The sequence below is a fragment of the Schistocerca gregaria genome, chromosome 2, assembly GCF_023897955.1.
Source record: "Schistocerca gregaria isolate iqSchGreg1 chromosome 2, iqSchGreg1.2, whole genome shotgun sequence".
In the NCBI taxonomy this organism is placed as follows: Eukaryota; Metazoa; Arthropoda; class Insecta; order Orthoptera; family Acrididae; genus Schistocerca; species Schistocerca gregaria.
Window position 1 is genome coordinate 85,000,557 of NC_064921.1, and position 14,650 is coordinate 85,015,206.

General features: G+C 41.2%; 1 protein-coding gene across 1 annotated transcript in view; it reads left to right on the top strand.

Annotated features, from left to right (window-relative positions):
* Positions 1-12,180: 12,180 nt before the first annotated feature.
* Positions 12,181-14,650, top strand: part of LOC126336368 (dehydrogenase/reductase SDR family member 11-like) — a 58,667-nt gene continuing 56,197 nt past the window's right edge. The window contains exon 1 of the mRNA XM_049999974.1: positions 12,181-12,370. Within this exon, the coding sequence (XP_049855931.1) occupies positions 12,233-12,370 (138 nt within the window). The 5' untranslated portion in view covers positions 12,181-12,232. The remainder of the gene's footprint in view (positions 12,371-14,650) is intronic.

Below are 14,650 nucleotides of genomic sequence, written 5' to 3' on the forward strand. Positions count from 1 at the left end.
GGATGCATACAGGAGCTACTGGGAGAAGGAGGGGCAGGTGTGGTTCTTCGCAAGGAGCTCAGGCGTAGAGTAGCCGGTTACCAACATACAGGCGGAAGAATACTACTTGTACAATTGGACATAAACCCAAACAAGACAGAGACAATGAAAGTATACGTATTGACATCAACCTATGATGAAGAAGTGGAAACAGTGTACAGTGAGATAAAAGGTGCTGAAAACATTGTCGAAAGACAACACAACCCTATCGTCCGGGAGACTGGAATGCATCAGCGGGAGAAGGCAGAGATGGCGCTATAGTGAGACTTTTTGGGCTTGGAGAAGGAAAGGAATGGGCAGATAGATTAGTAGAATTCTGTACAGAACATCAGGTGATAATGTGTAACACGTGGTTGCAACACCATTCACGGAGAAGGTATACATGGAAGGCCCCAGAATAGGAAGATATAACAGATCGACTTCATTCTAGTTAGGCAAAGATTCCGGAATCAAATAAGAGACTAGAAGCTACCCAGGCCCAGACATCGATAGTGCCTATAAAATTGTGATAGGAGGATGTGATCTGAAATTCGAAAAACTTAAGAAAAGAAGTGTGAGAAACGGGATCTGAATAGACTTAAGTATGGTATGATTAGGTCGACATACGAGGAACAAACAAATATGGCTACAGTCATGAACAACACCAGAAATTTTGAAGAAAAATGGGAGTCCTTGAAAAGCAGTGTCCTACATGCAGTAAACGAAATAGTTGCGATACAGAAGGCAAAGCATAATAAAGAATGGCTTATAGGAAGCACAACAACAAAAATATATTTAATTCGTAACCTGAAACAAGCCATCACTGCCATCACTGAGGAAGGTCAAAGGAAATATAGAGTATTGAGCAGCGCACTCATCCGTGAGGGAAAAAAAAATTAAACAGCTATTCTCGGAGGAATAACGCAAAGAGGTGAATGAAATGAACAAGGTAGGAAGACTGATATCTGCCTTTTTATCAATTAATCAGTTTTTGAAAGCAGACAAAATGCACTGCAATCCATGATGAAGATGGAATAGTATTAAATGAGCAAAAAGACGCAGTGGAAAGGGGGAAACAATACCCTGAAATACTTCATGCACAAAATAATGAAGACCTGTAACTGAGGCAATCGACCCGAAAGAAGAGGCAGAGTATATCTTGCGCAATACTTTCAACCTTGCAGTAAGGCAGCTAAAACCTGGGAAAGCCACTGGGTGATGGTATATGGCAAAACTCTTCGAGACTGCTGGAGAACAACTACATGCAAAACTGTTCCATTTCATATATATTATACATGAAACTGTGGAGCTCCCAACAGACCATAAAAAATGTTTCATAGGGCCAATACCATCTGCAAACAGATGTGAACAATATAGAACCCTCAGTTTGGTAACAAACGCATCGAAGTTCTTGAGCTCTACCTTGTCAGAAGAATAGAAGGCAGGACAGATGCAATGATCACAGACGACCAGTTTGGGTTTAGTAGAGGTGTAGGAACACGAGAAGCAATACTAAGCTTACGATTAATTCTTGAGAAAAGACTAAAGAAGGATCAAGAAACATACATTGTCTTCATTGACTTAGGAAATACATTCGACAGGGTAGACTGGCGACAGATTTTTAAGTTGCTCAAAGAGACTGGCATAAGCTATAAGGACACAAGAGTAATGCAGAGACTGTTTAGAGAAGTGGCTTTGGTAAGGTGTGTGGAATATCAAGAAGAAGCTACTATTAGACAGGGTGCACGCAAGGGCTTATCACTCTCTCCTGTTTTAGGGCAACAGATGAAGCTAGGGAGAAGCTAGCAGACGTAGGAGAAATTAAAGTTCTTGGACAGAAAACAGACTTGCTGAGACTTGCTGGTGATGTCGCAGTGTTAAGATGCAGGATGATTAGGAGCGATGTTGCCCCAAATGGAAACCATCATCTGCTCTTCCTATAATACGCAAATTAATAAAGGTAAAACAGAAATCTTAATGGTGAGCAGACAAGAAACCGCTGCCCAACGTTCAGTTAATAATGAGCAACTGGGCACCGTTGAACACTTCGCCAAGGTAGGGAGTAACATTACATCAGACGGAAGGCCAAGGAAGGATATTGCAAGCCGAATCCACCAGGTAAGAGCTGCTTTCAGCAAGAGAAGAAACCTTTTCACATACACCAGCATAGACAAACGTCTCAGGAAAAACCTCGTACAAATGTTAGTTTGGAGTGTGCTGCTGTACGGAAGTGAGGCAGGCACACTTAGAGAAGAAAAAAAAGCATAAAATAACAACGTTCGAGTAGTGTTGCCACCGCATAATGCTTAAGATTTTCTGGGTAGACTAGATATAAAACAAAGAGGTGCTGCTTAGAATGTATGAAGTGAATCCTTGTCTCCTGAAGCTAATTTTACACAGAAGGGACACATGGGTCGGCTATTAAAAGTATCGTTGAAGGGACAGTGGGAGAAAAAAAGTCTAAGAGGCAGACCCAGACTAAACACAACAGATCATGGAAGATACCATATACCGCTTTCAAGATGAAGGCCGAATACAGAAATATTGACGTACTGCTGCTAACGAACCTGATGGTTGAAGACATAAGAAGCGGAATACAAAATAGGGAGCGAGGAATCAGCGAAGGGAGGGACGAAGAGAATACTCAGACAAGAGGAAGGGACAGAATGATACGACACTTAATAAGACTGCAGAGAATAACAGCTGAAGGGAAAGACCGAGATTGAAATATATCCAACAAATGACTGATGTAAGATGCAAGAGATACTCATAGATGAAGAGTTTGGCACCGGAGAGGAATTCGTGGTCGGTCGGATCAAACGAATCAGAAAAATATATTGGCGAACTAGGTAGGTGCTTGAATCTGGAGAGCACCAAATTTTAATAGCGAATACAGAAAATTTCAAGAATGTGACTTTTGGTGTATTTTCATTGTTTTGCCTCCTGACTAGCGTAATATAAAAGTATTACAGCCTCATGTCACACAAATGATATCATTACCGGTTTACGTTGTTACCTGGTCATCACCAGATCATTGATTGATCTGCATTATAAATTTACAAGTGAGCAGGTTCTGAGAAGCGCTGACAATGTAGACATAGCAGAGCGACTTCTGAGCGGATGAGTTTCTATAGATGATGATGACTTGGTAATATGGCTAATCCGGTGATGTTATTAGCTGTTCATTTACAACTGTCGACGGCAGAACGCAGAACTAACCTTTGTTTATAGTATACTGACAAGGCCGAATGCGTCCGACAATACTCGACAATACACAAAGGAAGCACGTGGCTCGGAATTGTACAGTCACATTATTGTCATAGTACGTTACTAATACTGTCTAGTCTTGGCGTCTGCTGAATGTACGCTCAGACGGAAATGTGATTAATAATGCAGTTCAGTTCTGTCGAGAACAAAAACTGAAAGGTTTACTAGTATCGTTATTAAGAGGTCTGTAGAGAGTAGCAGCCGCAGTGTGAAAGAGTGTAAGAAGAGTGGGTAACGCTGTGAAAGATGTTAAGAAAGCCAGACATAGTGATCAGTAAATTGTGACACCAAGGAAGATGAGACTGAGGATCAAAACGAAGTGTCTCGATAATTTTGATGAGTGTTTACTGAAAAGAAAGTTCTTGGAATATTACGACGTTAAAATAGAAACACACACACTCTTCTAAAGCTTTAAAATTGCGTTAAGGAGGATACAGGCATTAATTTCAAGGGGAAACAAACCACTTTCTGGAATATTTCGAATGACGTAGGGTTTTGTTTTAAAAAATATAAAAACAGACGAACATTTCTGATTGATAAGGAGGACATTGCAGCATGGTGTGCACGCTTTCCTAGAACTCTGAGAGAAAACGAGAAAGGTGTGAAGATACCCATGGTGTACACTGATGAAACATGTGTCTATACACACTGTACTGTCGGTAAATGTTGGCGGCATAGTGACATACGAGGTGTGCGGAAAAATGAAGGCTCTCGACAAAGAGCAAAAAAGTGTGCATTGCAAATTGAAGAATTTTGTGCTTCGTTCTTTCGATTTGATGATAGCATAACCCACCAGGAAAGAAGATAGCTTGGTAAACTTCCTGCAATAAGATGTATAAAATTCATTTCTTTATTTCATCAAATCGCAAAAATTTTAATACAACTATGTACACAAAATATTTCATTTTGAACATAAAGTGGATAAAATATGTTAGCCGATACATATAATCTAAAATAAGACTAAAAATTGAAGCAAAACAGAGTGTACTTTGTGCGAAGCGCGACTGCTCTCGTGACAGATAAGGGAAGGTTAAGAGCGCGCAGTGATTAATGTCGTCTTTGCATCTCTAAGACGAGTTTGTCTCTTCTCCATATCTTATCCAGGATGATCATCGCTAAAAATACTGGGCTTTTCTGCTACACTTGTTTATGAAGGCGATAACATATCAGTAATTACGTGAAGTGTTACCTCACGACAACATAGCAAATTTTGCTGATAGCTTGTCACGTGCATGTGCACATATATAAGACAGTGTGGTCGTAGTCACTCTGTTAGCTGTGCCTTAGATACTGACTATCTAACCGCTCTGTCCACATAGCCATGGGTATCGAGAAGTACAAGGGACGTGTCGCATTGGTTACTGGCGCCAGTGCGGGCATCGGCGCTGCTATTGTGCAGGCGCTGCTGAAAGAAGGACTCACCGTCGTGGGAATGGCCAGGAGGGTTGACAAGATCAAGGTACACATACATACACACACCATGTGTCCTAACTTGTATTCCTAGATAGAGTGAGCCGGACGGTGTGACCGAGCGGTTCCAGGCGCTACAGTCTGGCGCCGCGCGACCGCTATGGTCGCAGGTTCGAATCCTGCCTCGGGCATAGATGTGTGTGACGACCTTATGTCAGTTAGGTTTAAGTAGTTCTAAGATCTAGGGGGCTGATGATCTCAGATGTCAAGTCCCATACTGCTCAGAGCCATTTGAACCATTTGAACCTAGATACAGTGTTGCAAGGAGACCATAGGCCAATGAAATTTTTTATTTTATGGAATTTGAGAGCTGAAAGTGTTTCCACAGCGGTAAGTCTTGTGTGTCTCGCCTTGTCATGCGCATAAACTTGGCAACACATTCAAGTCTTGCCTGTATGTGTTCCGTGTGTAGCGATAGGGTGGGAGCAGTATTGTTGCGTATATATATGCAGCTGTTAGTTTTGTTATTGTCTAATTCTTGTGTTATCTGAGTGTGGTCTGAATGCTTACTGTTGCCGAGAGAGTGTTTTAGTGGAAGAGGTTTTCGGTGCAGGAGGAAACTTTATGGAGCATGTCAAGCAGCAAACTAAATTGCGTCTCCGTCCTTCGAAGTGATTTAATTCGCATATTCCCGGCAACAGGATCAGTTCATGATGCACCACGAGCTGGAGGGCCCACAATTTTAACAGAACGGAAGCTTTACGACATTTCTGACATCGTGTTGCGGAGTCCAACAAATCCGTAAAGACATTGTCGCAAGACGCTGAAATCTCTCCTATGACAGCACCAAAGAGCCGGGGATGAATCTGTATAAAATTACTGCTGCATAACAATTATGTTATATGGACCATTGAAGACAAATAGCATATTGTGAATCGTATCAGATAACTGTTAACCGTCATGAACCCGGCTTTGGTTTGAAACATTTGACTAATGACGCTTGGTTTCACCTATCTGACAGCATTCTTCTTTTTTTTTTGTCATCTGACTGGTTTGATGCGGTCCGTCACGAATTCCTCTTCTCCTCAGAGTAGCACTTGCACCCTACATCCTCAATTATTTTTTGGATGTATTCCAATTCTGTCTTCCTCTACAGTTTTTGTCCTCTGCAGCTCCCTCTAGTACCATGGAAGTCATTCCTTCTTGTTTTAAGAGGTGTCCTATCATCCTGTACCTTCTCCTTATCAGTGTTTTCAACACATTCCTTTCCTCTCCAATTCTGCGCAGAACCTCCTCGTTCCTTACCTTATAAGTACACTCTCAGAAATCTCTTCCTCAAATTAAAGCCGATATTTGATGTTAGTAGACTTCTCTTGGCCAGGAATGCCTTTTTTGATGTCCTCCTTGCTCCATCCGTCATTGGTTGTTCTACTGCCTAGGTAGCAGAATTCCTTAACTTCATCTACTTTGTGACCATCAATCCTGATCTTAAGTTTCTAGCTGATCTCATTTCTACTACTTCTCATTACCTTCGTCTTTCTTCGATTTATTCTCAGTCCATACTCTGTATTCATTAGACTGTTCATCCCGTTCAGCAGGTCATATAATTTTTCTTCACTTTCACTCAGGATGGCAATGTCATCGGCGAATCGTATCATTGATACCCTTTCACCTTCAATTTTTATTCCACTACTGAACCTCTCTTTTATTTCCATCATTGCTTCCTCGATCGCACAGCAGGAGCAAAAGGCTACATCCTGGTCTTACACCCTTTTTAATGCGAACACTTCGCTCTTGGTCGTCCACTCTTATTATTCCCTGTCGGCTGTTGTACATTATGAATATGACCCGTCTCTCCCTAAGGCTTACCCCTACTTTCCTCAGAATTTCGAATATCTTGCACCATTTTATATCGTCGAACGCTTTTTCAGGTTGACAACTCCTATGAACGTGTCTTCAATTTTCTTCAGTTTTGCCTCCAGTATTAACCGCAACGTCAGAATTGCCTCTCTCGTGCCTTTACCTTTTATAAAGCCAAACTGATCGTCATCTAGCGCATCCTCAATTTTCTTTTTCATTCTTCTGTATATTATTCTTGTAAGCAACTTAGATGCATGAGCTATTAAGCTGATAATGCGATAATTCTCACACCTATCAGATCTTGTCGTTTTCGGAGTATTGTGGATGACGTATTTCCGTAAGTCACATGGTATGTCGCCAGACTCATATATTTCACACACCAACTCGAATAGTAGTTTTGTTGACACTTCACTCAATGATTTTAGAAATTCTGATGGAGTGTTTCTGCCTTTTTGACCTTAAGCCCTCCAAAGCTCTTTTAAATTCTGATTCTGGACCCATATCCCTTCTAAATCGACGTCTGTTTCTTCTTATATCACATCAAACAAATCTAACCCCTCATTGAGGCTTTCAATGTATTCTTTCCACCTATTCGCTCTATCCTCTGCATTTAACAGTGGAATTCCCGTTGCACTCTTAATGTTACCACCCTTGCTTTTAATGTCACCGAAGGTTGTTTTGACTTTCCTGTATGCTAGTCTGTCCTTCTGACAATCATTTCTTTTTCGATGTCTTCACATTTTTCTGCAGCCATATCGTCTTAGCTTCCCTGGACTTCCTTTTTTACTTCATTCCTCAACGATTTGTATTTCTGTATTCCTGGGTTTCCCGGAACATTTCTGAACTTAATTCTTTCATCAATCAACTGAAGTATTTCTCCTGTTATCCATGGTTTCTTCACAGTTACCTTCTTTCTACCTCTTTTTTCCTTCCCAACTTCAGTGATGGCCCTTTTTAGAGGTGTGCATTCCTCTTCAGCTGTACTGCCTACTGCGCTATTTCTTATTGCTGTACCTATAGCCTTAGAGAACTTCAAAGTTATCTCGTCATTCCTTAGTACTTCCGTATCCCACTTCTTTTCGTATTGAATCTTCCTGACTAATGTCTAACTTCTGCCTACTCTTCATCACTACCATATTGTGATCTGAGTCTATATCTGCCGCTGGGTACGCCTTACAATCCAATATCTGATTTCGGAATCTCTGTCTGAGCATGATGTAATCTAACTGAAATCTTCCCGTATCACGCGGTCCTCTCCAAGTATAACTCCTCCTCTTGGGATTCTTGAACAGGGTGTTCGCTATTACTAACAGAAACTTGTTACAGAACTCATTTAGTCTTTCTCCTCTCTCATTTCTTGTCCCAAGCCCACATTATCCTGTAATCTTTTCTTCTACTCCTCACCCTACAACTGCATTCCAGTCCCCTATGACTATTAGTTTTTCATCCCCCTTTACTTACTTTATTACCCTTTCGATATCCTCATACACTTTCTCTATCTCTTTATCTTCAGCTTGCGATGTCCGCCTGTATACCTGAACTATCGTTGTCGGTGTTGGTTTGATACCGATTCTGATAAGAACGAACCTGTCACTGAACTGTTCGCAGAAACACACTCTCCGCCTTACCTTCCTATTCATAATGAAACCTACTCTTGTTACATCATTTTCTGCTGCCCCGACTCGTAGAATTTTATCCTTCCGTTGATTATTCAATCTTTTTCTCATGTTAGCCTTCCCCTTGGCAGTCCACTTCCGGAGATCCAAATTGGGGACTATTCCGGAATCCTCCGCCAATGGAGAGAGCATCATGACACTTCATCAATTACAGGCCACATGTCCAAAATTCACGAATTTGGTCATCAGAAAATCCACGTGTCTTAAGAGAAACATTGCACGCAAAGAATATTGATGTCTCGGTGCCATAATACGAGCGCGAATTAGAGGATCGATCTTTTCCCATACCACCGTCACTTCCGATATTTATTGTTCCCAGCTGTTAAACAGCTATTCTCGGAGGAATAAGGAATAACGCAAAGAGGTGAATGAAATGAACAAGGTAGGAAGACTGATATCTGCCTTTTTATCAATTAATCAGTTTTTGAAAGCAGACAAAATGCACTGCAATCCATGATGAAGATGGAATAGTATTAAATGAGCAAAAAGACGTAGTGGAAAGGGGGAAACAATACCCTGAAATACTTCATGCACAAAATAATGAAGACCTGTAACTGAGGCAATCGACCCGAAAGAAGAGGCAGAGTATATCTTGCGCAATACTTTCAACCTTGCAGAGATGCAGCTAAAACCTGGAAAAGCCACTGGGTGATGGTATATGGCAAAACTCTTCGAGACTGCTGGAGAACAACTACATGCAAAACTGTTCCATTTCATATATATTATACATGAAACTGTGGAGCTCCCAACAGACCATAAAAAATGTTTCATAGGGCCAATACCATCTACAAACAGATGTGAACAATATAGAACCCTCAGTTTGGTAACAAACGCATCGAAGTTCTTGAGCTCTACCTTGTCAGAAGAATAGAAGGCAGGACAGATGCAATGATCACAGACGACCAGTTTGGGTTTAGTAGAGGTGTAGGAACACGAGAAGCAATACTAAGCTTACGATTAATTCTTGAGAAAAGACTAAAGAAGGATCAAGAAACATACATTGTCTTCATTGACTTAGGAAATACATTCGACAGGGTAGACTGGCGACAGATTTTTAAGTTGCTCAAAGAGACTGGCATAAGCTATAAGGACACAAGAGTAATGCAGAGACTGTTTAGAGAAGTGGCTTTGGTAAGGTGTGTGGAATATCAAGAAGAAGCTACTATTAGACAGGGTGCACGCAAGGGCTTATCACTCTCTCCTGTTTTAGAGCAACAGATGAAGCTAGGGAGAAGCTAGCAGACGTAGGAGAAATTAAAGTTCTTGGACAGAAAACAGACTTGCTGAGACTTGCTGGTGATGTCGCAGTGTTAAGATGCAGGATGATTAGGAGCGATGTTGCCCCAAATGGAAACCATCATCTGCTCTTCCTATAATACGCAAATTAATAAAGGTAAAACAGAAATCTTAATGGTGAGCAGACAAGAAACCGCTGCCCAACGTTCAGTTAATAATGAGCAACTGGGCACCGTTGAACACTTCGCCAAGGTAGGGAGTAACATTACATCAGACGGAAGGCCAAGGAAGGATATTGCAAGCCGAATCCACCAGGTAAGAGCTGCTTTCAGAAAGAGAAGAAACCTTTTCACATACACCAGCATAGACAAACGTCTCAGGAAAAACCTCGTACAAATGTTAGTTTGGAGTGTGCTGCTGTACGGAAGTGAGGCAGGCACACTTAGAGAAGAAAAAAAAAGCATAAAATAACAGCGTTCGAGTAGTGTTGCCACCGCAAAATGCTTAAGATTTTCTGGTAGACTAGATATAAAATGGATGAAGAGAATCCTTGTCTCCTGAAGCTAATTTTACACAGAAGGGACACATGGGTCGGCTATTAAAAGTATCGTTGAAGGGACAGTGGGAGAAAAAAAGTCTAAGAGGCAGACCCAGACTAAACACAACAGATCATGGAAGATACCATATACCGCTTTCAAGATAAAGGCCGAATACAGAAATATTGACGTACTGCTGCTAACGAACCTGATGGTTGAAGACATAAGAAGCGGAATACAAAGTAAGGAGCGAGGAATTAGCGAAGGAAGGGACGAAGAGAATACTCAGACAAGAGGAAGGGACAGAATGATACGACACTTAATAAGACTTCAGAGAATAACAACTGAAGGGAAAGACCGAGATTGAAATAAATCCAACAAATGACTGATGTAAGGTGCAAGAGATACTCATAGATGAAGAGGTTGGCACCGGAGAGGAATTCGTGGTCGGTCGGATCAAACGAATCAGAAAAATATATTGGCGAACTAGGTAGGTGCTTGAATCTGGAGAGCACCAAATTTTAATAGCGAATACAGAAAATTTCAAGAATGTGACTTTTGGTGTATTTTCATTGTTTTGCCTCCTGACTAGCGTAATATAAAAGTATTACAGCCTCATGTCACACAAATGATATCATTACCGGTTTACGTTGTTACCTGGTCATCACCAGATCATTGATTGATCTGCATTATAAATTTACAAGTGAGCAGGTTCTGAGAAGCGCTGACAATGTAGACATAGCAGAGCGACTTCTGAGCGGATGAGTTTCTATAGATGATGATGACTTGGTAATATGGCTAATCCGGTGATGTTATTAGCTGTTCATTTACAACTGTCGACGGCAGAACGCAGAACTAACCTTTGTTTATAGTATACTGACAAGGCCGAATGCGTCCGACAATACTCGACAATACACGAAGGAAGCACGTGGCTCGGAATTGTACAGTCACATTATTGTCATAGTGCGTTACTAATACTGTCTAGTCTTGGCGTCTGCTGAATGTACGCTCAGACGGAAATGTGATTAATAATGCAGTTCAGTTCTGTCGAGAACAAAAACTGAAAGGTTTACTAGTATCGTTATTAAGAGGTCTGTAGAGAGTAGCAGCCGCAGTGTGAAAGAGTGTAAGATGAGTGGGTAACGCTGTGAAAGATGTTAAGAAAGCCAGACATAGTGATCAGTAAATTGTGACACCAAGGAAGATGAGACTGAGGATCAAAACGAAGTGTCTCGATAATTTTGATGAGTGTTTACTGAAAAGAAAGTTCTTGGAATATTACGACGTTAAAATAGAAACACACACACTCTTCTAAAGCTTTAAAATTGCGTTAAGGAGGATACAGGCATTAATTTCAAGGGGAAACAAACCACTTTCTGGAATATTTCGAATGACGTAGGGTTTTGTTTTAAAAAATATAAAAACAGACGAACATTTCTGATTGATAAGGAGGACATTGCAGCATGGTGTGCACGCTTTCCTAGAACTTTGAGAGAAAACGAGAAAGGTGTGAAGATACCCATGGTGTACACTGATGAAACATGTGTCTATACACACTGTACTGTCGGTAAATGTTGGCGGCATAGTGACATACGAGGTGTGCGGAAAAATGAAGGCTCTCGACAAAGAGCAAAAAAGTGTGCATTGCAAATTGAAGAATTTTGTGCTTCGTTCTTTCGATTTGATGATAGCATAACCCACCAGGAAAGAAGATAGCTTGGTAAACTTCCTGCAATAAGATGTATAAAATTCATTTCTTTATTTCATCAAATCGCAAAAATTTTAATACAACTATGTACACAAAATATTTCATTTTGAACATAAAGTGGATAAAATATGTTAGCCGATACATATAATCTAAAATAAGACTAAAAATTGAAGCAAAACAGAGTGTACTTTGTGCGAAGCGCGACTGCTCTCGTGACAGATAAGGGAAGGTTAAGAGCGCGCAGTGATTAATGTCGTCTTTGCATCTCTAAGACGAGTTTGTCTCTTCTCCATATCTTATCCAGGATGATCATCGCTAAAAATACTGGGCTTTTCTGCTACACTTGTTTATGAAGGCGATAACATATCAGTAATTACGTGAAGTGTTACCTCACGACAACATAGCAAATTTTGCTGATAGCTTGTCACGTGCATGTGCACATATATAAGACAGTGTGGTCGTAGTCACTCTGTTAGCTGTGCCTTAGATACTGACTATCTAACCGCTCTGTCCACATAGCCATGGGTATCGAGAAGTACAAGGGACGTGTCGCATTGGTTACTGGCGCCAGTGCGGGCATCGGCGCTGCTATTGTGCAGGCGCTGCTGAAAGAAGGACTCACCGTCGTGGGAATGGCCAGGAGGGTTGACAAGATCAAGGTACACATACATACACACACCATGTGTCCTAACTTGTATTCCTAGATAGAGTGACCTAGCGGTTCCAGGCGCTACAGTCTGGCGCCGCGCGACCGCTATGGTCGCAGGTTCGAATCCTGCCTCGGGCATAGATGTGTGTGACGACCTTATGTCAGTTAGGTTTAAGTAGTTCTAAGATCTAGGGGGCTGATGATCTCAGATGTCAAGTCCCATACTGCTCAGAGCCATTTGAACCATTTGAACCTAGATACAGTGTTGCAAGGAGACCATAGGCCAATGAAATTTTTTATTTTATGGAATTTGAGAACTGAAAGTGTGTCCACAGCGGTAAGTCTTGTGTGTCTCGCCTTGTCATGTGCATAAACTTGGCAACACATTCAAGTCTTGCCTGCATGTGTTCCGTGTGTAGCGATAGGGTGGGAGCAGTATTGTTGCGTATATATATGCAGCTGTTAGTTTTGTTATTGTCTAATTCTTGTGTTATCTGAGTGTGGTCTGAATGCTTACTGTTGCCGAGAGAGTGTTTTAGTGGAAGAGGTTTTCGGTGCAGGAGGAAACTTTATGGAGCATGTCAAGCAGCAAACTAAATTGCGTCTCCCTCCTTCGAAGTGATTTAATTCGCATATTCCCGGCAACAGGATCAGTTCATGATGCACCACGAGCTGGAGGGCCCACAATTTTAACAGAACGGAAGCTTTACGACATTTCTGACATCGTGTTGCGGAGTCCAACAAATCCGTAAAGACATTGTCGCAAGACGCTGAAATCTCTCCTAGGACAGCACCAAAGAGCCGGGGATGAATCTGTATAAAATTACTGCTGCATAACAATTATGTTATATGGACCATTGAAGACAAATAGCATATTGTGAATCGTATCAGATAACTGTTAACCGTCATGAACCCGGCTTTGGTTTGAAACATTTGACTAATGACGCTTGGTTTCACCTATCTGACAGCATTCTTCTTTTTTTTTTTGTCATCTGACTGGTTTGATGCGGTCCGTCACGAATTCCTCTTCTCCTCAGAGTAGCACTTGCACCCTACATCCTCAATTATTTTTTGGATGTATTCCAATTCTGTCTTCCTCTACAGTTTTTCTCCTCTGCAGCTCCCTCTAGTACCATGGAAGTCATTCCTTCTTGTTTTAAGAGGTGTCCTATCATCCTGTACCTTCTCCTTATCAGTGTTTTCAACACATTCCTTTCCTCTCCAATTCTGCGCAGAACCTCCTCGTTCCTTACCTTATAAGTACACTCTCAGAAATCTCTTCCTCAAATTAAAGCCGATATTTGATGTTAGTAGACTTCTCTTGGCCAGGAATGCCTTTTTTGATGTCCTCCTTGCTCCATCCGTCATTGGTTGTTCTACTGCCTAGGTAGCAGAATTCCTTAACTTCATCTACTTTGTGACCATCAATCCTGATCTTAAGTTTCTAGCTGATCTCATTTCTACTACTTCTCATTACCTTCGTCTTTCTTCGATTTATTCTCAGTCCATACTCTGTATTCATTAGACTGTTCATCCCGTTCAGCAGGTCATATAATTTTTTTTCACTTTCACTCAGGACGGCAATGTCATCGGCGAATCGTATCATTGATACCCTTTCACCTTCAATTTTTATTCCACTACTGAACCTCTCTTTTATTTCCATCATTGCTTCCTCGATCGCACCGCAGGAGCAAAAGGCTACATCCTGGTCTTACACCCTTTTTAATGCGAACACTTCGCTCTTGGTCGTCCACTCTTATTATTCCCTGTCGGCTGTTGTACATTATGAATATGACCCGTCTCTCCCTAAGGCTTACCCCTACTTTCCTCAGAATTTCGAATATCTTGCACCATTTTATATCGTCGAACGCTTTTTCAGGTTGACAACTCCTATGAACGTGTCTTCATTTTTCTTCAGTTTTGCCTCCAGTATTAACCGCAACGTCAGAATTGCCTCTCTCGTGCCTTTACCTTTTATAAAGCCAAACTGATCGTCATCTAGCGCATCCTCAATTTTCTTTTTCATTCTTCTGTATATTATTCTTGTAAGCAACTTAGATGCATGAGCTATTAAGCTGATAATGCGATAATTCTCACACCTATCAGCTCTTGTCGTTTTCGGAGTATTGTGGATGACATATTTCCGTAAGTCACATGGTATGTCGCCAGACTCATATATTTCACACACCAACTCGAATAGTAGTTTTGTTGACACTTCACTCAATGATTTTAGAAATTCTGATGGAGTGTTTCTGCCTTTTTGACCTTAAGCCCTCCAAAGCTCTTTTAA